Below are 27,496 nucleotides of genomic sequence, written 5' to 3' on the forward strand. Positions count from 1 at the left end.
TTTCCCCCCTCTGCCCTGCTAGAAGAAACAATCCCTCCTTGACTCCTGGGGTGGAAAGCTCTGGCTCCCTTTTAATTGGAGGGAGTGTTTCTGTTGGAGCATGACCTCCTCCCTATTGCTTTCCATGTCTTCCATGGTGCAAAAGCCTCCCCTTTGCCTTACTCCTCCTCAGCAGAATAGCAAAAGGAGGTGGTGAGCTCCCGGCTCCCTACAGGTGGTCTGTGCCCATAGTGAGAAGCTGCCAATTAAGTGGGTTTCCCCCTTGACCAATATTCTGCTCTTTACCTGACCCCAGGAGTTATGCCTGTCAGCTAAGGCCAAGAGGTGCTTGGTGGGTTGTAATGGACTGAGCATGAGCTTATCCCTTGGTTCTAAAGCCCCTGTCCCACATCTGTGCTTCCCTTCTGCAACAGGAGTTCTCCGGGGTAATTCTCCAAGATCCCCAAGTCTTCCTCTGCACTCCCATGTGTGATGGAGTCCAAGGGGTTTGCGGCATTTCTCCAGGGTCCCTCGGCACACCAAAAGGCATGTGGATCAGAGACACTGACACAGATGCGCAGAGTGCTCCAGTTCTCCGTCCAGGAACACTTACTGCCACATGCAGGCACGATCCAGCAAGCCATCACTGTCCTTGGCAATGACTGAGTTGCTCCAGCACAGGGACTGTGCTGATGCCGTTCCCAGTTCCTGCACTGCACAAACTGGGCTTCCCAGTGTGCCCTTTCTTTTTTAATTGAAGTAAATATTTGTGTTTAAGTATTTATTATTGGCATTTTGCATTTCCTCTTCCAGATTCTAGTGTCATGGGATAGTTTTTTTGAACAGACTTCTTTCTTGCGAGATCTTTGAGTTAGTCTAAAAATATGTACAAGTCTGAGCAGTTCTGGAGCTCCTGCTGAAGGGGTGTAATGTAGATTACACACTGGCAGTCCAGTGCTGGAGTGAGCGGTGTGTTACACGCAGGAGGATTAGGAAGAGGAAGCAGAATTGATTAGGAGCATCTATTCTGTTTTGTAAGTTGTCCATGCTGCTTTTCTTCTCTGAATTTATTTGGAGTGATTGAATATGAATATAGTTTAGCTTCATAGGCATTTTGTAGCCATGTAATTCTGATAAGGAGGGGTTTGAAAAGGATTGGTTTTGCAAGAGCATTTAATGGTTTATTCAACTCCAAAGCAGTGCTGTGACAGTGTGCGTTGCTGTTTTTCAGTGGGTGCGTTGGCTGGTTTTCTCCTAGATTTGATCCAGGTCAAATCCAGTTACCTGTGCTGCAAACACCCCAAGTAAGGGCAGTCCCCCAACTTTGTTTGCAAACAAAGGTCTGACCTGTTGTAGACTCTGGATGAAGCTATGGTTTGTACCATCCTGCTGGTCTTTGGACTTTGGTCTGTCTGCTTTGAAGTTGAACTCCATTCTTCCCCTCCCAGCCTCACTCTTGTCAGCCAGCCACAGTCTGACCTGGAGGGGACAGGACCAGGACAACCTCCTGAGCAGCTTTGCATGGGTGCTGGGAGCAGAGCGTGGTAGGCAACGTGCAGGTTAGAGGAGGAAGAAGCTTGGACCTCTCCTCCCAGATCTTAGTCACCTTTTCCTTTCTCCTCCTGCTGGCCACCTCTTTGCTCTCTCCTTTGCTGGTGCATATTTTTCTTTTATTCCTTCTTTTTAGCCCATTCCAGGTCAGGTCTGACCTTGTCTTTTTGGTACTGTTTCCCGGCTCAGAGCTTTGTCATGTCACTTTGCTCTCCTTGTGGAGCTGCCTGGGGAGAACAGGGTGCTTGTCCTGGCCTGAGCACAGACGGTGAGCATTTCTGCCTCCCCTTGTTTTAAGCTGATCTTGTCCCCAGCACAGCAGTGGTCTCTCTAGCTCAAGCTGGGCCTCTGGTGGGCTGTGATGGTTCACGTGTCTCCAAAGACAGTTTGGCCACATGCCTGCACCCTTCTGAGCATCAGCCTCACGGGATCCCTGGATCAATTTGCCCAGGAAGCTGTGAAATTTATGCAGTTGCTCCCCCAGGGCGTGTAGTTCACAGTGTTGGGTTGTTCTGTGCTGCCTTTCCCATGGCATCCATCACCTTGGGAGAGCAGGAGCAGCTCTGGGCAGGGCTGGGGCAGAGATGTTAACTGTGACTGCCAGCACTCATGAAAATAGCGTCTGTTGTTCCCCAAAGAAAAATCCCTTCACCCAGGTGTCTTGGCCCTATATTTGAATAGTAATGTTAAAAGTACAAAGAGAAGCACAAATAACTGTGCAGGTTTGTTGTCAAAAGAAGAATGGTCTAAGAGCACTCTTGGGGGTGAAAGCTGGCAGTGAGACAGGAGCAGTACTGTTGTACCTTGTGGGAGAAACCAGGCTGGGAGAAAGAGTTTCTTCTTTTCATTGTTATCTTAGTAGATTGTCTGTGTCCTACAGCACAGCAAAATAGAAGGAAGGGCTGACGTTTGGGAGAGAAAGAGTAACTAACCTATTAAAGTTACCTACTTGGGCACCGCTGTAGTTAAGTATTGCCTGAGCTGTAAAACCGTCGCTCGTCTCTTCGTGTAGGGAGAACAGGCTAGATGAGGCTCACAGCTGACAACAAAGATGTGGTTGGTGTTTTATGGCGCAGGACTGTCTGTAGAGCCAGCTGGGTTCCAGCCAGACTGCTCCGAAACTCTCCCTGGCCTCCCTGCTCATCCTCTGTGGTGTGACGGGTCAGAGGCTGCCGTGTCTCGCCCTCGCTGCCCTGTTGGGTTTGCAGCTCCCTGGCAGTTTCTGTGCTATAGTTTCTCCGACAGCATCATTAGTTCCCTCTTCACAGGCATCTGTCCTCTGCAGGATCAGTCTTCCCTCTCAAATGGAAGCATATTCCCCTTGTCTGGCAGGCAGCTCTGGAGCTGGGACATGCTTTCCTGCCCTAATACAAGTGCCTAAAGGGCCTTGTGTCCCTGTTGCAGGATAGTTTGTACAGCGCTGCTGAGCACTTCGCTTTGTGGCAAATGCGGTTCGCTGTAATCTTTGTAAGTTCTCTTTGTTTTAGTACAGAGCTAGTATGTACCTCTTTCGAGTGCATGGGCTTTACTGGGACAAAAGATGCTTGCCTGGGTCCTGAGCTGGGGGAAACCCCGCATTTGTACCATCCTGCTGGTTTTAAGCACAGACAGACAAACCTCTGTGTGCGATTCAGGAATCACAGACTGCAAAATCTCACGCAGGGGACAACATTTTCATGCTGGATGGGATACATCTAGCTCTGTGCATCAGTTTGTCACATAGAGATGGCATGAAAGATTGGAAACTCATGGAGCAGCTTCAGGAAAGCTGGTTCCTAAGCCCAGTCCTTAAGCTCTGGGTACATCTGGCTGAGGTCTTGGTGCCTATGTGTCGGGGCTATACGTGTGCTGTGACTGTGACCTTCCTCCCGAATGCGGCTGATCGCTGAAGCCTCGGATGGTTTTGCAGATGTGCGGTGGCAGTGGCAGCACCCAGCAGCTCTCCTTTTGTACAGGCCAAAGCACTTTGCAAGGTAAGAATGTGGTGGGGCTTTGGGAGGAGGTGGGAAAAGCCAAACTGGTAACAAATGTCAGGATATACTGGATGGTCACAGGCAAGCAGGGTGCTGCTGAGTAGTTGTTGGAGCAGTTTTGTTTTTCTTTTTGAAAAACCAGTTTGAATAATGTCTAGGCCCTTTCTCCTGCAAATTTTAATTAAAAAAGAGTAAGAAAGCAAGTGGCTTGGGTCTCTGACGTGATCCCTTACTAAATTCACTCTCACAGACTTGCTTTGATTCGATCAGAAATACTTAACAAGAACTTACCTGATGGGAGCTCATTCCCTTAAGGGTTGATGTTTGCACCTGGCACAGCCACCGAGGAGGTGGGGTCCCTGCAAAGCCAGCGCTAATCCTGTCTGGCATCAGGGGAGTGCAGAGGATGATGTCTGTGCCAGGTCACCTTAGATGTCTGGGCTGCTGTTACTCACGGAGCTGTGAATTACTCTCGCCCTGTAGGATTGCTGGGCGAGCCTTGGCTGGTTGTGGGGCATGTGCTGACTTCAGGGGAGAGCCTGTTTCTCCTTTAAGAAACTGGGATTTAAGTAAGTACCATGAATTTCACCCCCTTTAGCCTTACCTTCCCTCAGCAAGCAAAATCACACCTATTTGTGATGACTAAATGTGTTGGTGCCTGTACTGCAAAGGCTGCAGCAGGGAAGCTGGGCTTCGGACCCCTCTGTGCCACCCTCCCCGGGCACCAACAGCCAGGGCCGGGCTGCGTGAGGTCTGCTGAAGCTGTCCTGAAAGCACCTGGCTGCTTCTTTTTTCCTTTAAAATCTGGTGCTTTATGTGTGTCTTAGTTGCAAATCACAAGCTCTCCTGATCAGCTAGGTGTGACCCCCCAGTAGCTGTTGTAGGGTTGTTCTGTGTATCCAAAGCAGGAACTGAAGGTACTTAGGTGATAAACTTGCTTAGAAAAAGGGTTTGTAGTGGCAAATTTAGTTCCAGATGAATACGGGCTTCTGCTTGCGACACGCTGCAGGCTCTGTAGTGGCCTGACTGCATTGTGCACAGGTGAGAGTCACGCTGGGAATAACTAACAAAGTGTTAATAATAAGCATGAAATTACATGTTAGGCGTTCGGTAGCAGCAGGAGCTCTGCCTCCCAACACAGCTGTGTCTCTGGGCCTGATCCTTAAACATGGTATTTTGTAGGAAGAGACCGCATTTGAGCCAGGCACAAGGGCTTTGTGGTGCTTGGGGGAGCGAACCCTTCAGTCTGGGTGCAGCCATGACCCTTGGCAGCTGTGTTTGGTGCCAGGATGGTCCGTGGGGATCAAAAGGCAGAAGTGCGCTTGGGGGCAGCTGGTGCTGGTGCTGAGGGGTTGGAAAGCAGCCATAGGTGATGGCCAGTGCTGCTGGGGAAGGGCAAAAGCAATTGCTACTTCCCCTTCAGCTCACGCAATCAGCAATCCCAAATCGAGTTGCTCTGGCCGGATTCCTGGGTTCAGAGGCTGGCAGGACACTAATGGGCTTGTTGGCAGGTTTGTGTCAATGGGTGGGCTAGGAAAGGCAGGGGAGCGGGACCTTCTCCAGGACTTTGTGCTGTAGCTTCGCTGCCTTCCCGGGCTTGCTGCCGGAGCTAGTAGTGGTACAGCCACCAAAAGATACTTCACGGGTGCCTGTTCTGTAATGACTGGCCTCAACCACTTTCTTCACTTAACTGTTTTCCTTCCTTTCTAGCGAAACCCCATCCTGGTTTTCCCAGCCATGACCGCAGCAGGCACCAAGCCTTGCAGACAGTTGCTATCTAGTGGCCAGAGGAAGGTACTGGATGTATTTCTCTCCGCTGGTTTTGTGCAAGAGGACTGCGCTATGGAGATACAGGCCGGAGTCTGTTCCAGGTATTCATGCAAATTGTCAGGGTTATTGCTATTTTTCAGTGGGTTAGCTGTCCAGAATTTTTTTTGGTTGACAGTGCATTAACTATAGAGGGCTAAATTATTTAAGATACAGTCCATTGCAGTTACAGACGGCATAGCTAAGGAACTTTAGTAACAGTGTCAAGAGACTGGGGGTGTGATGTGCTTGAAATGCACTGGCAAGTAGAGCAGGGACAAGCCACATTACAAAGAAAAAACACTAGTAACATAATATACTCAACATTTTATTATAAAACCCTCTAAAGCGCCACTTTATAGGTCACAGTTACAACAAAGGAAATGCCTTGAGTTAGGAAAACAATGGGGATGCAGAGACATTGTTTAACACTTCTTGTCTGGGGAACACGTGTTGCTCAGGACTTGCCTTGCCTATGTTTACCATCCCCTGATGGAGATATCCCAGCAGGACCACTGAAGTTGGCTGGGCTGTGGTGGGGAAAGCAGAGCTGCTCTCGTTCATCCATCGCTGTCTCAGTACCACTGTGAAATGTCTGGACAACTTCTAGAGGACGACAGCAGGGTGTACAGTGAGGACGTGGTACTACACATACATTTAGGGGGTAGAGACGGTCTCCTGCCAAGCTCACTATGGGTCAGAACAAAAGCTTCATGGTGTCTGTGGCCTCCCTGTGCTTTGGAGAGGAAAGTCCCCTGGGTCCTGAAGCAGAAGTTCCAGTGGTTTATTTGCATGGATTTTTCCTATGTGCAGCCCTTGCACAGGGACAGACCTGACAGCTAGGGCTGATTGATGTACTCCTGAGGCCTGGGATTAGCAATTCCTTCATCTGCACCACAGTGAAGATGTCAAAGTAAAAAAAAAAAAAAGGGGGGGGGGGCAGGGGGAGTAAGTGCTTTGTTGCACCCCAGCTCTGTGGTAATGGCAGGCAAGCCCAGAGCCCCTCATCAGCATGTTGTCATTCACCCCAGTGCCACCACAAGCTCCAGGTGTCGGAGCCCTGCACCCCCAGAGCTTTTGGGCCTTTGTGTGAAGAAAGAGCATCTGTTTAGAGGTGGACTCAGGCCTGTGAAAGGTTTTCAAGGGTTAGGAAGGCACAACATTTTGCCTGTTTTTACTCTGGGTTGAAGTGCTGCCTATTGGTATAGCTGCAAGGACCCCAGGAACACCCCAGCCAGGGTACTGGTGCTGCTTTAGCTTTGCAGGGTTGGAAAGCAGCTGCAGCCCTGGCACAGTCAACCCAGTTACTGAGCCTGGGCTCCAGGGCTAAAGGACCATCAGAAGAGACAGGCAGAGGTGTCCCCAGGCCACCAGCCACGACAGCAGGTTACATGGAGGAGAGGGTGTATGGACTTCTGACGCTCCCCCTACCCCCTTCAGATTTCAGTGTCTCTCAGCTTAACAGTCCCAAACGCCCAACATCTTCTATTACAGAGCTTGGCGAGGGCAGAGAGGGGTGGGCTTTGTGAGCCACACTGGAAGGGCCCAAAGGCTAGATTAAGTTTAATAATTTGGAAGTAAGGGTGACAGCACCAAGATGGCCAACAGCCCACCAGAGATGGGGTGGTTCAATCTGGACCGAGAACCTGGAGAAGAGCAGGTCAGGCTGCTGGGCCCTGCCCATGTGGAGGGGCCCCTTTCGCACGGGGATACCTTCAGCAGATTGTACAGCTGTGGCTCTATGAGGACCAGAGAGCATCAGCAAAGTGGTGCTTGCAGCTGGGGCAGGAGCACCCAGACAGCTTTACCTCGCCCCCCCCGAGAAAGGGCAAGCCCTGAATGATACATTGGGATCCAGCTTCCCCATACAACAGCTGAGCAGGCCTAGGCCTTTTGTAAATTATTAATAAACCTTCAACTATATATTTTTTTTCTCCCCCAGAACAAACTCTTCAGGTGGAGTAGAACAAGATCTTCAAGAAAATTAACTGAATCTGCTTGGAAGATCATCTTTGCCCAGAGCTCTTGGTGCCACCAGTCTGTAACACAGCTTACAGCATGAGAAGGTGAGCAGGGATCTTCCTCCGTACTCTGGCAAGTCTGCAGCTGGCTGGCAGGAGTGAGCACATGCTGGGATGCATCAGGACATAGATTGAAACCCCCCTGGACAGGTTGCTGCGTGCTTCTCCTTCATGTCTCGAGCATTGCTCAGGTGTGGGTAGCACCCTTGGCTGAAGGCTGGGTGAAATGCAGCTGCGTGATGACTGGCAGCAAGACAGGTGAGACTTTAGTTGGCTGCAGTTTGCCATGACAGGTTGAAAACCACTGGGTTATAAAGAACAGCAAAGGACCCTTCTGAACACACTACTGGCACTAGTATAGAAACCTTAATAACTCACAGATAAGCCTTCAGAGTAGAAATACACAAAACATCCCTATGTACAGTAACATTCTTGTTTACGTCAACTGGGTTAGGAATTTGATGCAAGGATTGCCACTGGTTGTTATTGTTTTAGCTACATGATTGGGACTTGTCTGGAAAGAGCGAGATCATTTGGGATAACTCGTAGCGGCAGCTGTTGACTCCATTGCTGCATCTGGGCAGTTGGCGCGGCATGGAGGAGGCACCTGGTGTGTGGTTGTGTTGCACACCCAGTCTCCACCTACAGATAACCGAATCCCCTTGGCCATGCGTGAGCAATTCCAGTCTTTAGTTCATCTCTGAAAAACGTGGTTCTAACTAGCTCCCTTCTTCTCCCATTCCTGCCAAGGAATAAAGGCAAATTAGTCAAAAGGCAAATCTGGCAAGCCACAGTAGCCATAATGTGCACAGGATCAACCCGATCATCTGGTACCAGAGTGGTTTTGGCCATAGGTTGTGTCAGGGATGTCTCTCCATTTAAGCAATATGTGTATTTAATAATTTAAAATTGCAGCCAAGGCAAACCCAGGTGAAAAGACCAGAGGAAGACCAGGCTGGCTGGCTCTGAGTGGTGCTCAGTCAGGGGTGCTTCCCAGATGTGGGACCCCCCCCACCGCCCCATCCCACCAGAAGGCAGTCTGCTGCACTGCTACGAGGGAAAAGCAGCGGCTGTCCCAGGTGGATTTTTCTCCTGTACCGGTTGGTGCGTTACCTTAGCTTTCTGTAGGACTGTTCCCTTCCCTGTCACCATGACGGATAAAGGACGATTTTTTAAAGCCGTTGCTGAATTGACTGGTGAGTTCTCTGCGCTGTTTGCTGGACTAGCACTTTTTGCTTGAATCTACAATAAAAATAATAGAAAGGGTGATGACTTCAGACTACTGAGATTGCTGCTTTTCCATCTCCTAGTCAGTCACATCCCGCTTGCACAGAGGCGCATTTTTTTCAGTGACATGCCTGCTTTGAAGTACAACCAAGATGTGTGTGTGGTGTGTTTGGGTGTTGAGGACTCAAGCAGAGGTACAGAGGGGCTCAGGTGGTGACCATCTCCATTTCATGGGAACCAAGCTCCCATGAAGGAATTCAGATGCCTGAATCTCCTTCCCCGTAAACATCCCTTTGCTCAGCTGAGCACAAGGTGCTGGGTCCTGACCTGCATGGCCCTGGAGGGCGTCACTCAAGGTCCTACAGGGAAGTACAGCCCTTCTCTCACCTCCCCCTTGCTGCTGTTACCTCATTACATTATATATAATAATACAGTACTTAGGGATGACATATAACTACAATCTATACAATTATATAAGGTTATATATGATAGTATAATACTGTATTAATTATTATATTATTAAGCAAACTGAGGAAGTGCAACTGCCTGGCTGCTGGGAAGCTGCTGTGCATCCCAGGGGTGCCCCCCACGTACCCGGGGGGCTGCATTCTCCAAATGTGTGGTGTCCACTGCAGTGCCCAATGTCACGGGACCAGACTCTGCCTTCTTCAGATTCTCCTTCACCTCCACCAGGCTCAGCTCCAGGTCAACCCTCCGACTCTCCTTCCTTTTGCATTCTTCTTCTATCTCCTTCAGCCTCTGCTCCAGGCTCTTGTCTGTGAAGGGAGCGGTAACTTGGTGCTAGCCAGGTACTTGGGGAGCTTATGAGGGTAGCAGGGACCAGGGCACGTCCTGTACGTTTTCCCCCAGAAGGGACTGTGGCAGAGCAAGCTCTCGCTCTAGTGCAGTTTGGGCTATGTGGTTTGGCTCAAAGTGCCAGTTCTCCCCCTTGCCCCTTCTGGTCCCAGCTGGGCCAGGTTCAGTGCCCCCTCCTTCCCTGTGATCCCACCTTGGCTCACTTCCACACATCACACCTTGCCCTGCTGTACCTGTGCTGCCCCCAAGCATTTCCTTCAGCTCCCGCCTCTCCTTGCGCAGCTGTGTGAGCTGAGCCCGGATTTCATCCTTTTCCTTCTCCAGCCGTTCCTTCTCCTCTGTAAAACGCTTCACCTCTGCCTCCGTCCTGTTCTTGCCCAGCTTGGTTTCCACTGCTGCTGCTAGAAACATGAGCCACCAACACAAGCTCAGTCAGTGGAAAAAGTAGGAGGAAAAATCTTTTCAGGTGCTTGGAAAGAAAATGAATGAAGGTGTGGAAAGTCACCAGTTGGGAAACTTAGCTTAGCCCCTTGGGCACTGTAAAGCTACTGTACAGTAGCAGGAAGCTGAACCATCGGGCAAAACTCGGCTCCCTGTGAGCACCCCTGCTGCAGCAGGCACCTGCTGCCCCCCCCCCGTGCAGCCCGCTCACCTGGCAGTGGCATCTTGGGCCGGTGTGCGGGCAGTAGCTGGGGGCTGCCCGCTGTCACTGCGCCCAGCGGTGCCTCAGGGGCTGGCTGGGGGAAGGCGATGTTCTGCTGCTGGGGCTGGATTTTGATGGCGGGCATCCGTGGCAGTGCCTCATTGGGCTCTGGCTTCTCCAGGTGTTTCTGTGGGGGGAAAACAAAGTGGGATGAGGCAGTGGTGGGCAGTGGCTCAGTGATGAAGCCTGGCCCCGCACCACAGTTCAAGACAGTACCTGCTCCGAGGTCTCCATCACCTTACTACAGGGCTCGGCCTCCTTAGCCACGAGGGCTGTCTCGGCTGCGCTCTCTGCTGCAGCCTTGTTGGCGGCCCTTTCTAAAGATGGTGAGCCAAGGGGTGAAGGCTGGCATGGCTTCTTTTCAGCGGTGTGTAGGAAGGACTTCACTGGGGTGAGATCCAGGTATACTCTGTCTTGGTCTCCCTGCAGTTTACTCTCACTCTTGGGTACTTCTTCCTGCAAAATGAGAATGTTCTTCTGAAAAGGGACCACCTACTGCAGCCAGAAGTGCAGGAAACATCTCACTGCAGAGCAGCATCACCTCACGCAATCTGGAGAATTTTCCTTAAACCTTAGAGAAACTACAGCCCGATTCTCTTAAGTCATTCCGTACAGGGCTTTTTGGTGTACTGAAGGAAAGGCCCCTCCTGCTCTACTTTAATAGGTCTTTCCAATGGTAGCAGCAGCCCCATGCAAGGATCTCACACACTTGTACATCTAGCAACCCCTGCCAGGTTCTGTGACTTTCCTGGGATAACAGTCCCATCCCTAGCGTGGCCCATCTTTCTTGTCCTTACACACAGGACTTGCTCTCACAGGCATCAAAAGGAATTTTAATAGTGCATTGTTTGGAGCCCAGTTTATTTATCACCAAATCACCATGCTGTTTGCTGATGGAAACTGTGGGATTTTATCCCAGCTGCTTGAGGATCCCTACAGTACCCTGCTGGAAACGTCTCTCCCTTCCTTAGCAACTCCTCTCCAGTGCTTGCTTCTGCCCTGTTGCAAAAGCCTGGATTTCCCCATGGGCTGGGAATCCCCTTTGCTACTGTTGGAAAACTTCCCCCTTCGCTGGTGGAGACTGGCCTCGGCCAGATGTTTGCCCATGATCTCCACAGAGCTTGCTGCAGCAGGGTAGCTGCCTGCGGCGCTGACATCTTACCACAGGCAGGTCCACATCGTCATACAGCTCCTCCTGCTGCATCCTGGCCTTGGGCAGGTTGTCGATGTAGGCGTTGGGCTCAGAGTACTTCCTCTGCATTAAGCTGTGAACAGGCAGCGGGACGTCCCATCAGGAGGGACTGGTCTCGCCACGTGGCCGTGCTGTGCTGCATTTTGGCGCATTCAAACATTGCAGTCCTGGGGTCTGGCCAGGGGCATGCAGCCAGACGCAGGAGATGAGAAGGCAGAGGCATGCAGCAGCGTGATCACTGCTCCCCTTGCCCGTTAAGCAGCACCTACCAGAGCGGGGCTGCAGTTCCTCTTTGCTGTCTCCCCCAGCCCTTGGGCACAGCACTGCAGCAGCACGACTGCTCTGCCCCAGTGGCATGGTGAACGTGCGGCACCACAGCCCCAGCCAAGCCCACCCCACCAGCCTGCCTTTGCAAAAGCCACCTGGGCATGTGCCCCATGCCCTGTGGCAGGCTGCAGCTCAGGTTAGATGCATCGTGGTGGGACAATGACAAGTGCTCTCCTGTCCTGCACTGAGCTTCCAAAGAAAGCGACTAAGCTGCAGCTGTGAATTTAGCAGCTATTCCCACGGCAGGCAGCCTCCCGCAAGCGGAGGGACCCCCGCTCCGGTTTGCTTCCCCTCTACCAGCCCCATGCAGCCCCACCTGTTACCACTGACATACAAGAAGGAGTTCTTGGCAGCGCTCACGATGCAGGAAACCCTGTCGGCATCCACGTAATCGTAGGTAAATTCCTCCGGGTCTGTTTTTGAACCAGACTCGGACAAGAGGAGGCCCAGCCAGTGGCCCATCTCCTCCGAGGACTTTGCCTACAAGGAGATCAGACAGACAGGACAGGTTGCAACAGCAGCTCCTCTGCGGTCCCAAAGCTAACGCTGACTTAGCCTTGAGTAGGGAAGTATGCTGGCAGTCCTCTCAGCTGGCAAGGGGAAAGATGAACTGTTGAGTGTTACTTATATTAAACCTGAGACTGCATTAAAAGAAAAATTAACCGCTCTGCGTACGGACTGATTCACAGATTTGGAAGATACCTGAATGCAGCTCTTCACTTAACTCCTTCCTAAAATTTCTAGTCAGTCTGCATTTTCCTTGCAATGGGGATCAACTTGGCTGCCTACAAGAGTAAGAGAATTCTCTGGAGATGCTGGTGGGGAGCCAGCTTTGGCAAGGCAAGTGCATGGGTTTTATTTTGCACCAGCAGAGCGCAGCAATGGGCTTGTCAAACACAGCCCTGCAAGTGCAAGGAGACCCCAGCGCTCCAGGGAGCCTGCGAGTTCCTTAAGCCAGAGCCCCAACCCCTTCCAGGGCTGTTTGCACAGGGGAGAGGGGAAGGGAAGAGTTTAAAGTGGGATCAGGATCAGAGAACATCAAAGAGAGCCCCTTGCTTTCATATGGGCAGTACCAAATTCCCAGCTGCAGTGAACAGCCTGACAGTTTGCAAAATGAAGAATTAAATACAGTGCCTTGAAGTCAGCTCTAGCACAGAGCCACGTGCACTTCCCAGTAGCAGGGGATTTCTACCTGAAGCAAGAAGAAGCGGGCTGATGTCGCCATCTTTGGCTTTGATTTGAGGAGTTAAGAGCAGTATTCTCAAGGTAAAATTCAGGGCAAGTGAATCCCAAACTGGAAAGTATATTTTAAGCTTTCAATCTGTTTTAGTTTGCAGAGACTTCAGTCCCTGGGAAGCCCGCCAGCTAGCCAGTCTGTACATGGAGTCTGACATCCCAACAAAATACACGTTCTTCCATTCACAAAACGTAGATTTTCCCAGCACCTCTTCTTCACATTTGTAATTGGGCAAAATTTCTTAGACACAGATATACCCTGAATCAGAAGCTAAACAAAAACACCTTCAAGCCTCACGGCAGGCCCTTGAAGTCAGTTGTTTAGCTATAAATATTCCACCCACTAGAAAAATACAGGAAATTGCTCACATTGTCCACCTCCTACTATAATTGCACTGTCGTCAGGGAAAGCTAAGATTAGAGATAAACAGTCCTGCATGCAAGTGAAGGAAAGTAACAGACGGACATCAATTCACTTGCACTTTCAAGTGAAGATCTGTGATCAGTTTACTTTGGGATGCATGACCCATGGCTTTGGGACTCTCTGTTTTCTGTTCCTCCTAACCACAGACTTAAATCATTGAAATGGCATTCATCTCACCTAACATTAACCACCTGAAATGCGTCCCATATAATTTTATCATCCAAGGTTATCCTATAGTCAGTGGAGAGGGATGGACACCTCCAGAGGACCCTTCATCCCATCCTAAGGTGACTGCCTAAGATGAAGGCTGAATGGTCCTCTGGGTGCACCAGCATCAGATACAGCCTGGATTACCAGCTAGGTAGGACACCTTCTAGGTGACCACTCACAGATAAGCCGAAGTCCCATGCTTCAGGTTCTGTTTTGCTGGACTGTGTGTTCCTCTGGAGGACCTCACCAGTCTTTAGGCCCACTGAGACACCCAAGCTGATGACTTAAAGCAGAACTTTCTTGGAGTTATACACCTTACCTCCAGGATGACCCGTTCTTCCCCATTGTGCAGGATGCGGAAGGAGTAGAGATGATCAGGGCTTGGCTCTGGGATAATTTCACAACCTGCCAAACTCAGGGGCTGTTGAGCCAGTTTGCTTCGGTTCTTGTCCTGGTAGAAATGGAGGTGACCATCTTTTATCTGACACCAGCGGGACTTCCACTGGCTGTTCACTAGCACATTCAGGTAACCTGCAAGCAAGCACAGTCTACTTAGGCACATTTTTCACCCCATGGCGACAGGGAATCCAAACTCATGAATGGGGATTTCTGATGGGTAACTTCCGAGGTTACCACAGAACACAAAGCCACAGGCAACAACAAAGAGCAAAAGCACAAAGACAAGCTGTCTTATCCATACAAAACAGGGAGAAAAGGGTAAAAATCTGTTCAAAGTGACACCCTTGAAATTCAGGTTGGGTTTGGAGCAGCAAGTTGGCTGCAGATGTTTGGATGAAGTTGGTCCTGGATGGTGAATACCAGCTGACCCATACAACTCTCCCTGCTGACTCCCACACCCTAGGAAGAGCAGCACAGAGGCCCTTTGCATGCATGTCTGGTGTTGCCTGCCCTTCCTCTTGGGTCACCCTGCGAGCTATATTGCCTGCCCTTGTAAGCCACACAGTCACCTTAATGTGTAAGAGGCACCGCAGTCTGCATGGACCTACTGGCATGGACCAAGCAGACTGTGGCCTCTTTGCCTGCCCCAGCGGGACAGCGTGGCACACGCTCCAGCGGGACAGCGTGGCACACATGTGTTTGAGCAGGAGGATGCCTGGTGCTCATTCTGCCCTGCACACTGAAATCCAGCCCTGAGACAAGTCCCTGTAGAGGGGCTCGTGCTGCCACTTACTTGAAGTCTCCAGGGATCTCTCTGGGCTATCCAGGGAGCTGGATTTTTTCCTCCCAAGGTTCATCAGGTTGCTCAGTTTCAGGCCAGTTGTTCCCTTCTTCTTAACTACCAGAAAAGAAAAAGGTATACGTGTGGCTTACCCAGCATTTTCCTACTGAGCACATCAGTGATTGTACAAATATTGCTGTCTATTCATCAGATAATCCAGGTAAGAAATGAAGTTGGATATTTTCAGTCCAGATATTCCTTCCCACTATCACAACAAAGTGATGAAGCCCTAGTGTAGAGGGACTCAGCAGCTGAGCTCTGTTGGGTGACTCCAGTGAGTCCTCATCATAGATTTCTCTTTCCCCCTCTGTGATATTAAGATGGGTCCCGCCATCCTTTTAATAAAGTATCTCTGCTTTTTACATATTTCCCTACCCAATCTTATAGATGGGGAATTCAGCTTAAAGCCCAGAGTTGGATGCCCTAGTGTGAAGGTGTAACTGTCCCATTGGAGACAGCTCAGCATTTCACACAGGTACTCCAAGTCTCTCTGCAGAGATCTCTGAGGAAGGTCACTTAGGCTGCATTTATGCCATCTCAAACAATCCCAAAGTGACTTGCCCAGAGTCATGCACAGGATCTCTCTGGCACAGCAGGTATCACACCCAGGTTTCTCAAGCCCTACCCCAACTCCGTAACTGCTGAGAAATCCCAACATCCACCTGTCAATTCATTATGGAAAAAGGCACTGAAATCAAATTCACACGCAGCTTTCACCCTGCAGCAGGTCAGTTTGAGACTGTGGTGGCAGAAGAAGCTATAGACCCCCCCTGCCACATGCAGGGTCAATGGCTCCATTTCCCTCTCGTTCCCAGGGTGAGGGTTTACCATCTTTTGTCTCAGCTGTCTCTGGGTGGCCATCTGTGCTGCTCCCACTCTCGGAGGCTGCAGAGTACCTCTCAGATACCTCCACCTGTCAACAAGCACCAGACACAAGCTCCACAGATGCACATGACACATTCCTCCAGCCAGCATCCACTGCAAGTACCTTCCCTCTCCCCAAATTACAAGATCCCACCCTCCTCTTAAGACCTCCCTCACCTGCCCGCTCACACCGTGCCCTCACATTATTTCTGAGCCTGGCACAAGCAGATCCAGCACATGAACTGCCCCGGCTGGGCTTCCCTCTGAGGTGGCACGGTGGCACCACCAGTGCCACCCCCTGGCCTCCTGCCCTGCAGCTTGGCTGGTGGGAGCATTTGCCAGCCCCCATCGCAGGACATGGGCACAGGAATTGGCTAGGTGCCCAGACAGGTCCATTTTGGGTATTGACTAGTGACTTATGAAGGTTTATCTCTCCTTTCGCTGTTTTGGAACAAGCTGCCTCCCAGGAAAGCGTCACCTAAACCTGGACTAGAGAGACTGGCCCAAACCCTGGCGTCCAAGGGTGCGTGTCCCTTCCAAAGCTCTTGGTGAGCACAGCTGTCCCTTTGGATGAGAGTGGCTGCAGTCCTGCATGGAGGAGAGCCCAGTGCTGAGTCAGTTTTGGGAGAAAGACATGGCAAGGAAAAGGAAGACTGTTCCAGTAACGCTCCTTTTAAGCGGAACAGGGATCTGGTTACTCTCGTATCGGTCTTTTCTCTGATAAAATTACTGTACCTACAACTCTTATTTATTAAAGGAACAGGGTGGAAAAGCCTAAGTGCTAGTTCTCTCTGTAGAGACAAGGCGTACCTTTGGGTAACTGAGCCGCTGCGACTCTGGGATGTACTGGTTGCCTTCACTGCCTCCTTCACACAGCAGCCCGCTGGTCTCTTGAATTACCTGTGCAGCAGAGGAAGCCATAGCCTGTGAGAGCGCTGCAGGAATATTTCTTCCCCACCCAGGAAAGGGAAAACCACAGCAGCCTGGGAGGCGTATAGTTTATTCTCCCTGCGACCCTGGGGACTCTCCTGGTGTTGCAGCAGGCAGCCAGCACAAGCCGCCAGATGGACCCAAGTCAGCCGGGGAGAGGCTGCCAGCAAAGGCAGTCCCGGTGCCTCGCAGCCCCGCTGCTGCTCCAGGCTCCACAAAGGCTCCTGCTGCTGCTGCTGCCTCAGGGAAAGGGCCACATCTTCCTGCAGTCTCAGCCAACTCGTGCTGGGCACCCACCCCAGACATCCCTGGGCACGGCAGCTGGCTGGGAGGTCCCTCTACAGCAAGGGAGCTGCGGGAAGAAGCCATCCCAGGGCATGAAAATGAAGTGGTGTATTTGTGTATGGGCTTACAGTGAGGAAGGGAGCCAGAGCACACAAGGACAGGCCTGAGATAAGATATGGTTTCCCAGCAAAGCCAGAGTAGAAGCATGGGAGCACCAGAAGTGCAAGCCCCAAAGGCGCCACTGACCCTGAGCCACTGCTCTGCCTGGTCTTTACTCTGCAGCCCCAGCACGATGACATCAGCGTTCATGGGGATGATCTTCAGCTTGTGCTCTTTCTTCCTCACTTGCTTTTCCTTGTGAATGACAGTGCAGCCCAGCAAATTCACATCAAGCTGAGGGCTGTGGTCTTTGGAGCTCTTGTAGCACTGGGGAAGGAAGATGGAAGGGCAGGTACTAAGAGGCTGAGGACGAGCTTTCCCTCTCGCTCACTGGTGTAAACTCCACCCTAGAAGTGGCTCGGTGCAACCACACACACACATATTAAGTGCACTGAACACAAGAAAGTCCTATAGGTCCTACAAGGCTGCAGTGTCTATGCAGACTACATACAGAACATCTCCATATGTCTAGAGATACACATACATCTATGTACAGGCACGTATAGTCTGAAATACATCTCACAGATACTGCTAGAGGGTCAAGCGTGTGGTTAGCCAGTGGGGTAAGCGTCCCTTCTGCTTAACCACCTCAAAAAGTTTCCCCAAAAAGCATCTCTAGGCATTTGGAGAGTTTGGGATTTTGGCTGCAAATGTGCCCTTGTGCCCCCCTCAGCAGCCCCATGACCACATCCCTTCTGAAAATGGAACGAGATCCCCAAATCTCTGGGACATTGTTTTTGAAGCACTACTTCTACCGGTACTTTGGTTTTGTCAGCTAGTTAACATGGCCTGAGGTGCCACTTCCCTCCCCAGCTCATGCAAATAAGTTGTTTCAGGCAGAGAGTGGAGGATCTACCTACCAGCAACCTGGTGTCCTTGATAACACACAGCTGTTTTGCCCACTGTCCCAGCCACTTCTTTCTCCACAGGAAAGCACAGATGCGGGCATCCTTCATCAGCTCAATGGTGGCCTCCGTGGATGGCCACTGGTGGGTTGCTGACTTGCCTTTGCTGCTCTCTTCTTCATCATAAGATTCATAGGAGCTACTAACAGCTTCACCATCTTCTATAACAAAAGCAAAGCTCTATCATTACGTACATTTCTAGGACAGCTCAGCCTACTGCTTGCCTCAGCCATGCTCACACATGCAAAAGCTTTCAGCACAGGGACGTGTCTTTTGAGGCTCTCCTACAGGAAGATAATCAATAGGAAAATAACCCTCATAGATCCTTTTTTCTTTCTAGCCCAATATTGATATTATTGCAATTTTTTGTGCCTAATAGTCTCAGTTAGAAAACACTCAAAAGACACTTCTCAGGTGACCGCAATTTAGACAACATTCCCTTAAACATTTTCTGATGTTCACTGCTTCCCCCCCCCCCCCCCCCCCCCCGATGCTTTTTCTACTTTCCACTTCAAGCCAAACACAATTTTTAAGGCAACAGCAAGCTACAATCAGCCCTTGTCCTCTGAATGTCAGAAGTAAAAATGGTATTTGTGAGGCCATGCAGCAAGCAACAATTTGTTGTATCCGAGGTGTCGTTCCACTTTCCCTCTCTGGGCTAGCAGGTGTCTCTCTACTCGGCATCTAAGGGACAGCAAGGGACTTTGAAGTAATACACTGTTGCAGCAGCAAAAATTACTCGTAAGTGGCAGCTGTAAATAACAGTAATCGTATTTTTTGTGTTCATTCTTAAATGGACTACTACGTTATTACGATGAGTTGGGATTTCCAACACCCAGCTCTAAGGTGTTGTAGGTATTGGAGTTTTCAGCTGGTAGGAACAGTTGGTCATCGGTACCAGGCTCATCAGGAACAAGCGTTCCCACTGACTACAGGGGAATTTGCAATGTTCTGCTGGTGTTTACAGCAGGGCTCTTATTTGCAAAGTAAGCTCACATTGCAAGATGGTAAGATTTGGGCAGCACCTGTTTAGGGTTTTGCATTCTTTTCCTACCAAACAGCACAGAGCAATATTGTTAAGTTTCTCTCATCAGAATTTAGTCAAATTTTGATTCTCAGCAAATCTTATTATCCATGTAAAAGTAACATTATCAGATTAGTGCAAAATAAAAAGAGGAAAAGCAGCCAGAAAAGAGGGAAAAAAAGCATTAGGAGCTTCACTGAAGAACATTTCTTAAGCTGGATTTATTTGTTCTTAAAATAAAAGGAAGATGCAGCAACAAAGCTACAGCCTTACCCCCAGTGAAATCTCACTCTGTAACATCCCTCAAGCAATCAAAGCTGCACGAATTAAACTTACTAAAAAGCAAATGCTCCCTCTCAAAGTCTCCGACTGGCACTGACAGTACACAGCTGGCTCACCACCTCCGTACCCTCAGCGTGTTGGACTGCCTGTCTTTTATGGGAGAACATCACCCCACAGCGCGTTGTCACTGTGCACGCCTTGTCCACAGGCACCCTGGGCAGACATTTGGATGGAGCAGAAGTGCTGAGGTTTCTCACCCCTAGAAATACCCAGAAGCTGAACCTCTGCACTGCCAGGGACCCTTCCTCATGCAGCAGGAGCAAGGATGCCTAAAGTGAATCTTATCTTCTAAATCTCCCTCCTTAGCAACATTGCTAACTGCCCCTCTGGCCCCTTGTGGGTGTCTCTAGTGCCCCTCACCTCGGCATTAGGGCTGCCACCTTTCTCCTGGGGGAATAACACTTTTCTTCCATGCTCTCAGTGGGAGCCCTGGTGGCTCTTTTCTGCATCAGCCACAACCACAAGTGCTTCATGAGATGAGCTCTTCCCTACTGCAGCCATTGCTGGCTGGCTACAGCCTCATGATGGAAAGGTGTTTTCCAGGCAATGGCAAACTGGGACAAATCTTGTTTGGGTGACTTGAGGCAACCGTTGTCACTACTAAGGCGCACTCAATCCCGAGTTATATAGCTCAGGCACTTCAGTAAGGTCTCCGTTTCCCTGCTGGTGGTTTCAGCTAAGACCACAGTTTTATTCTCTCATTGCTATGCCATCAATTGTAGCCACATTCTTGGATGTCTTTATCTAATCCACCTTTTCTTTCCTGTTTGTCTTCCCATGAGCTCCCAAGGAGCTAAATCAATACCACGATGAAGGAAGCTCCAACTGTCTTGTACACCAGAGCTGCCTGTGCCCGAGCAGGGCACCTCCAACTTTCGCTGAACCGCTACTTGCCAATACAACCAGCATTGCCACATATCAGCCCCGCAGCAGTGACAGAGTCAGGGGAATAAAAGCTAGGGAAGTTCTCGTCCTTGTCATCTTAAGCATGAGGAAAGGCACAAAAAATGCTACCTTGCATACAGCCAGCATGGGCAGAGAGAGAGGAGAGGTGGTTACCCCTCCATGCACATAACGGGCAATGCCAGGAGGGAGGCACCTGATCATCTTTGCTAAAACTGAGTAGTTAGAGGGTTTTTTGTATATTTGTTTCTGTTTTTTTTGTTTTTTTTTTTTTTTTAAAAGAAGAAAGGCACTTCAGGTTTGGAAAGCATGCCATACCCATTGTTATTGTGGCATAAATAACGCCCTCAGTAACCTGCAACCCTGGCCTGGGTCCAGCCGCAGCAAGCCTACCAAAAAGACCTGCACAATCAAAAGGAAAGAGAAAGGGAGACAAAGAGAGAAAGCCACAGATAAGCAAATGTGGAGAACAAGAGTATCAGCCTGGCTCCAGCCCAAGCTCCCCCCTCGTCGGTGAGGCTGCCCCATCCCTGCTGTGGACAGAGGAGCATGCTGTACGGTGACACTCCAAACAGAGACAATGTTTTCAACCCATCCCTTCAAACAAGGCAATTCCCTTTAAAACAGAATTGTCACTGTAATTAAAACCAGCCAGGGCAGATGAGCTGTTTCAGCCAGAATAATTATTGCTCAGTTGGCAGTCACGTCGCCCCTTGCATTTTCACTCTGTTTCTTATCGCACCCTTCAATTATGCAAACACAGCCGAGGATGAGGACGATAACGGTTTAACACATTTCAGCCCAGGAGGGAAGGGAAGCAGCAGCATTTGCTGAAGCTGTAAAATGAAAGGCAGAGGCACCCCCAGCGGAGGGGTGGGAATCCTGCTGATGAAAGAGGGACCCCAAGACCCAGTGGATTTGCCCGCCTGCTTCATTTTAATTAATTCACCCATGGCTTGTTACAGTGCCTCGAAGTCCCACCTCTGACGCTGCATGAATCCTCTATCTCCTCAGCCCATCTGGAGGCTTGCTTTGATGTCCTTTCTTGGCAGTGCACCCACTAATTTTAGTGGCGTTCCTATTTTTGTTCGATTTCACTACGCCCATTTGTTTGGAGATTCATGGGTGTCTTCCAAGGCTCATGCTGTAATTCCGTCAGAAACGCTACCGGCACCTCCCTGGACCGCTGGCCTCTTCCCTACCCAGCTTGTAGGGAGGAGGGGGTGAGCACAGAGGGCTTGGGGGGTTACTGGAGTCTGGCTTTAGCATCTTTGGCCAGGGAAAACCAATGCATGTCCAGACTGCCTTTAAGCAGTCACATCAAGGTCTCAAGGCAGTCGCTAGCAATGAGCATCACTCCACGTAGGACAGGCACAGGGTATGATTACCATGAGATAAAGGGATGGGGAGCCCAGTTTTGTACTTGTGGAAGCAACAGGCAGGATTGAGACCTGCAGGTTTGCCTATACGTCATGGAATTTGAAGACTGATCTCTTAAGGCAAACTGGGGCATCAGAAGCTTCCCTGCATCACCACCTGACCTCCCCCTCCACACAGCACGCCATGCTTCACCCTCTCCTGAGCCCCCACAGCCTCCTCCGGCCACACGCCTGTGGCTCCACAACTCTCCCTGCCCCTCCTTCTCACTTACCCCAAGGCACCACCTCAAGCATGAGGCTGCCAAAAAGCACAGAGATCCTCAGAGACATGCTGCTGCCGTCCTTCTCACGCAAACCACCTGAAAAGCCATGGGCACTATAGCACACCAGGCGGTTTGTGCAGAAGAAGGGACTTGCAGAGGGGACAGGTGGCTGAGCAGTCGCAGGAGGCAAAGGCACCACACACCTCGGTTGCAAGGGACTGCCTGGACTTGCCCAGCCCGTCTCTGCTCACTTCATGGGCTCCTATCTCCGCTCACGGCGTGATACTGCTCAGTATCACAGTGTCAAACAAAACCAGCTACTCATAGCAGGCAGACTGCTCATTTTGACAGTGCTCCCATCGTATGGGTCTTTTTCTCCTTTTTTGCAGGGCTCTGATCTCTTATTTCCTTAGGCATCTGACTGGCCTGGATTTCAATGGATGGTGGGTGTATCTGCATCTTTGAGCTGCAGGTTAGCGAGGAAAAGCAGAGGTTTAAGCTGAGTGTGTGCTTATCGCTCCTGCCAGCCAAGGCTCTGAACAGAACGTGAGTTTATGGAGCTGCCTGGATAACATAACCTGGGTCTCCCAGCACACGATCCCTGGCCATACTCCAGCTAATCCACTGTACGTCTTTAGATAATGTGCTAAGAGCCATGACATCTACTTTCCCAATATGCAGCAGGGAGAAAAAAGCCCACGTATCTTACAGTGCAGGCAGCTGGAAAATCCCTGCAGGGACGAGGCTGCAGCAGCCTGTGCTGCCCTGGCTGCAGGAGGGCTTCAGCCCCTGCACCTCGCACATCACAGCCCTGACCTCAGCCAAACAACCCAGAGCACTTTGGCAAAACCAAGCTGACACCTAACTACGCACGGCAGAGCTGGGGGACCTCTCCTCTGCACCAAACGGTATGGCTCACCCTGGCTGTGACGAGGCTGCACCTTTTCGTGCCGGAGCTGGACACAATCTTCCTGTTCAGCACTGTAACGCGGTTGCAGTTGAAACAAGATGGTTCAGGAAAATTAAGAACTTTCTATATCCCCCTTTTTTTTTAGCATCGTAACTCCTAAGCCTTTGTGAGAAGTGACCCACAGCGAGCTACAAGCTGCCCAGGAGCGCAAGGCGCACACGCGCAGTGAGGGCTGTTTGGCTACACCAAAACCTGGCCACCTAAAACAGTGGCACCGCTGGTGCCTTCCTGCCAGGGAGCTTCTGAGCCTGGTGGTGCACACCAGGGCTGGAAAGGACTCAGCTTCTCATATAAGCAGCTAGGATTCAACACCCAAGGGTTTAGATCCAGATCTTTTACCCTGAACTCTCACTTTGCTTGCCTCGACTCTCTCTGCTCAGCTCTGCCACACACCATGTATGTCACCTCCCCCACCCCGCTGCAGCCAAGGCGGACGAGCAGAGACTAGCTTCTGCAGCAAAGCAATATAATCTGCATCATTTGGGTTTAAATGGATTATAAAGCGATGACAAGATAATCTCTGCTACCACATCAGAGGAAGATAATCTCTCACAAAGGGTGTTCAACAAAAGGAGGATGCCGGAAGGGGTGGAAAGCCCACCGGTGACAGGTAGCGGTGGCACTGCTGGGGACATTGCTGGGAGGTACCGACCCGGGTGGCGAGTGAACCCGCATGTTGTCCCCTCACATGAGATGTGGCCTTTTAGTCAAGTTTACAGACAGTTAAGCTGCCACAAGAGACAGAGTTGAATAAGCAGCCAATTGTAAAAACAGTTATGATGTCTAACAGACCAGAGTCATGGATTTTGAGCCTCAAAGGGACAGTTAGAGCACTAGGACACGAATGCAAGCCACCAAAGTTCCACCACTCACTCCTGAATAGAAACCTGCATTTGACTACAGCCTATCTGCCAGAAAACCACCAAAAGAACCCACAGTGGTCTATATTATTTTACAGTGATATTATATTAACCCGTGTACTACTTATTTCTACAGGAAAGTTAAAAATGAGTAATTCAGTAGCCTTTTCTTTCCAACTACCATTAGATCTGCAATATCAACTGTGACCAGCATTAGAAAACAGTTTTGTCTCACAAGCTGTAAGAAACGTCCGTGCTTTTGTTTACTTGTTCTCATATATCTCAAGTCCTCCATCTCCCACACCCCCACCCTGAGAGTTAGCTGTGATATACCATTTACAGAGACATCATAAGGCTCAGCCTCTTCATAATATCCCTCCGGGGATTCCATCTTGGGGACTGGAGGTTGTTTTGTTTCGGGAATCTGCAGAATAAATAAAGGAAGCATGATTTAAGGTAAAAACAGATCCTTGAAAAAAAGTGGGGCATCCGTCTTTTTTTTTTTAAGATGCACTAAAGTGCATCCTAGTGGATGAGATCTTTTAGGCGTGTATACCAGAATTTCCATGTCAAATGGTTGAGATGACAAAGAGGAAAGACTGCTGAGGGTTTCCAGTGTACAGTTAGCTCAGATATAAAGTTCTTCAAAATGACTGTATAATTGTGTCATAACTGTTATTTTATTTAATATTGCAGAAAGCCCTGGCAAGATCAACTCTTAAGTTTCCTCAAAAGCAGTAATTGCAACCTGTTGGCCTTACTGTGCACTGGGACTTCTGCCTGCTGCGCACACAACCCCCCCCCCCCAGCTGCTTATTGCAACTGGGGATGAACTTCTGTGCTACTGACTGCCCGAGCAGGGAAGCAGAAGGGCAGACATTTGGTGCAATCCTGGCTTTACGCTGAAAAGCATAGCCTGAGCGGCTGCTGGTCACGTCTCCAAGTCTCTAACTGAGAGCAAACAGCTAAAAATCCCTGCTTTAGGAACTACATCAGGAATCTTTAATTGTGCTCTGAGCAAAATATGAAGGAAACGGATAAACAACACTGATGGAAAACAAGCCTTTGAAAAGAATCCAAGTGCTGGAAAATCCCTGTGGTGCCTGCCAAACCCCTCCCTAAACACAAGCAAGGGCTAGCAGGAAAAACAGTGCCTTGATCCTTTAGAAATACCAACGCGGGGGGCGGGGGGAGATAAGAAGAAACAAACTTTTTACTTTTCAACCAATTCACATAGTTATTGAACATCAGGACAGTGGAGCCAGAGATCACGGTAGGATGACCGCACAGCTTATGCTCTTCCCAAAATACCTGGCATCCCACCTCCCTTCATGACCTGACAGTAGCATCCCTCTGTTCCCCAGGGAGGTGTCACTCAGGCCAAGTCACCCCCCGTCATCTGACAAGGGCATGCTCTGCCTCACAGCGCTTCAACCGGCTTCTGACCGAGACCTATGTGAACCCTGGATAGGATGTTCAGTGCGTGCAGGGCTAAAGCCCCACTCCTCCCAGGAGCACAGGCAGAAGAGCAGGTTTCTCTTTATAGAGACAGCAACACTGAATGTCATGGATCATGCATGGTCCTTCAGGCCAGCCTACTTGATTGCTCCTGGTGTCCTGGAGAAGAGGGGCCAGCTGGGCGTTAGCATTGCAGAGCAGTCTAAGGCAAGATCTCTTTGTAGGTCGTGCCAGCATCATCAAAAGCAGGTTCAAAGCTGCCCATCCTGCCCTGGCTATTTCCACCAACAGGTACTGCTGCCTAGAAGTAGAGAGGAAGCTTTGAAGCAAAAGACTTTTCTGGTCAGCAGCTTCCCACGAAGTAGGATGTTGCTGAGCCTGAGGGAGCTAGGAGCCCTGACCACACCGGCCAGAATCACGCATCTCTGTACCCACATGGTACAGAACACGAACTCTGCCAACCTTGCAAACTTCTCAAGTGTCTTGGATGAAAACTCCTCCCTGTGTGGGTCTGCCAGGTGCTGTGAGCAGACACTGAGTTCACTTTCCAGAGCCATGCAGGGGGGGACTGCTGGAAAACACTTGCCTCCAAACACTTAGAGGTTTAGAACTTGTCCTGATGTGTTAAATTAAAGAAACAAACCCAAACCTAGCCACTCCAAAGCTTTACTTAATCCCTTCCCTGGCCAGGGAATGTGTCTGCAATTACCATCTGTGGTGGCCTCCTGCATGTAGCCAGCTCACACAAAAAAACATTGTGGGTTTGTTTGGCACCATCCCGCAGGTGTCAGGGAAGGAGCCATGGGGAAAGGGGTTGCTCTGTTTTGTTCCAAACTATGGAAGCCAACAGGGACTAGGTGGGACTGCACCTCAGCTGCCCCAGAAGCTATTTTTTTTCTTTTCTCTTTCCCTAAAGGCATGGAGTAATTTTGTCTCTAAGTCAAAGAGTTTATACTGTGTTATTTAACCCAGGCTGGTCCACACAGAACATTTGCCTGTTGCATTACAGCACAACGGAACATGCAAATAAACCATCCTGGGCATCTGTATCTGCACGACTTTCTCAGTAAACGGCTGTAGAAAGCGGCAGAGCTGCCAGGGCTACTGTGGATGAAAAGTCACCGATATCTGAGCCACAGCCTGCAGGACTCACTCGTTAAAGGTTGCTTTGGGACAAATCCAAAGGAATTAGTGGGATCCAACTGGGCCACCCCTGTCAGTTTGCCCATTGACTGTTGGTGTCAGTGAATACCAGGGACAATCGGCTGTGCAGAGCTTTACTACCAAATTTCTCCTGTGCCTCAAAAAGCAAGCTTAGAACACCACCACAGGGTGCTTTAACATCACCAAACCAAAGAAAACTCTGCAGAGCTAGAATAAGTATACTCTGAGGTCCTCTCCTAACATCCCTATTTGTGTAAGGAGCTGTGCTCCCTCTCCCTCCTCCACTGCCCAGGTGGCCACGGCTCCGGCCCCTGCCAGGAGCAGCAAACACAGGCAGGGAAGATTCATGTCCCCACAGCAGCGATTGTCACACACTACCTGAGTTCACATTACAGCTCTCCCCAGCCCCACTCCCTGAAGTATGCTCAGGCACCCTTGCTGCCAACAGCTCCCTGGTGCTCAGATGCTCACAGCGAGGAGGTACTTGACTGCTTTATCCAAGGGGGGTTAGCCCCAGTGGTAAGCAGGGGGGAGGAGGCAGTTCCAGCACAGGCCTGGGAGAAGACAGGTGGCTTAGGTACCCTTCTCAGCTAAAATCCAAGAGTGTTTTGGTTTTTTTTCTAATTCCTTCATTTAGCTTCCTGAGTGCCCATCAGAATGCTGGGCTGCACCAAGTACAAGCAGAGATGCCTGGGGGACACCCAGCTGCTGCTTCCCTGGTCATGACTCAGTTCCACTGCTCATGCCTTCAACTCCACTGCACTGCTGTCCTCCTGCCTCCCTCCCTGCCACAGCCACTACCCCCTCCCGCTTTGAGAAATCCAAAGCCAAACAGCAGTTCCTGCTCTGGGCACTGCTCCCAGGCAACTCCATCTCCAGCGCCATATCCTGAGCCACTGCATGGGCAGGGGCTCCCTGGGGCTGGAGCAGCTCCCATCAGGCAAATGCACTGCCTCCAAGGGTTTGTTGGCTGCATCCCACTCTATCCCCTTGTCTTCCCAGCTCCTCCAGTGAACTCCAGCTGAGCCACACAGCACCCTGAGCAGAAGTCCTGGGGCATCACCCTGCATCCTCATTCTTGGGAAAGGAGCAGATCTCTCTCCGTGGTTGATGAATGCACCACCCCTCCATGTCTTCCCCTCCTCCCCATGCACACTCCCTGCCCTCCTTTCCTTTCACATCCCAAAATTCCAGCTACAGCAATTCCCACATGGGACCAACTACCGAACAGCAATATCCATGTGTCAAGGGTGACCTGTGTCTCTAGGACAGCAGAGCTGGCTTA

General features: G+C 50.3%; 2 protein-coding genes and 1 long non-coding RNA gene across 5 annotated transcripts in view; 2 read left to right on the forward strand and 1 right to left on the reverse strand.

The window, feature by feature from the left end:
* VWA2 (von Willebrand factor A domain containing 2) overlaps nt 1-7,362 on the forward strand; it is a 33,704-nt gene extending 26,342 nt beyond the window's left edge. The window contains 3 exon segments of the mRNA XM_055814184.1: nt 414-4,072; nt 5,214-5,374; nt 7,252-7,362. Coding sequence (XP_055670159.1) covers nt 414-472 — 59 coding nt within the window. The 3' untranslated portion in view covers nt 473-4,072; nt 5,214-5,374; nt 7,252-7,362.
* AFAP1L2 (actin filament associated protein 1 like 2) overlaps nt 5,617-27,496 on the reverse strand; it is a 71,373-nt gene continuing 49,493 nt past the window's right edge. Inside the window, exons 5-20 of one of the 3 annotated variants that reach the window (XM_055814160.1) lie at nt 23,923-24,013; nt 20,436-20,519; nt 17,804-18,009; nt 17,031-17,210; nt 16,380-16,469; nt 15,534-15,618; nt 14,658-14,762; nt 13,785-13,996; nt 11,930-12,075; nt 11,239-11,341; nt 10,293-10,532; nt 10,026-10,203; nt 9,607-9,774; nt 9,152-9,333; nt 8,444-8,572; nt 5,617-8,072 (exon numbers count right to left, since the gene is read on the reverse strand). In XM_055814160.1, the coding sequence (XP_055670135.1) occupies nt 8,046-8,072; nt 8,444-8,572; nt 9,152-9,333; nt 9,607-9,774; nt 10,026-10,203; nt 10,293-10,532; nt 11,239-11,341; nt 11,930-12,075; nt 13,785-13,996; nt 14,658-14,762; nt 15,534-15,618; nt 16,380-16,469; nt 17,031-17,210; nt 17,804-18,009; nt 20,436-20,519; nt 23,923-24,013 (2,226 nt within the window). In that variant the 3' untranslated portion in view covers nt 5,617-8,045. The remainder of the gene's footprint in view (nt 8,073-8,443; nt 8,573-9,151; nt 9,334-9,606; nt 9,775-10,025; nt 10,204-10,292; nt 10,533-11,238; nt 11,342-11,929; nt 12,076-13,784; nt 13,997-14,657; nt 14,763-15,533; nt 15,619-16,379; nt 16,470-17,030; nt 17,211-17,803; nt 18,010-20,435; nt 20,520-23,922; nt 24,014-27,496) is intronic. The other 2 variants (XM_055814175.1, XM_055814168.1) reach the window with 2 other exon arrangements.
* LOC129785162 (uncharacterized) lies at nt 7,475-8,510 on the forward strand. The gene is made up of 2 exons (XR_008748786.1): nt 7,475-7,588; nt 8,246-8,510. It is a non-coding gene; the product is annotated as an uncharacterized LOC129785162 (long non-coding RNA).

The sequence above is a fragment of the Falco peregrinus genome, chromosome 1 (assembly GCF_023634155.1).
Source record: "Falco peregrinus isolate bFalPer1 chromosome 1, bFalPer1.pri, whole genome shotgun sequence".
NCBI lineage: Eukaryota > Metazoa > Chordata > Aves > Falconiformes > Falconidae > Falco > Falco peregrinus.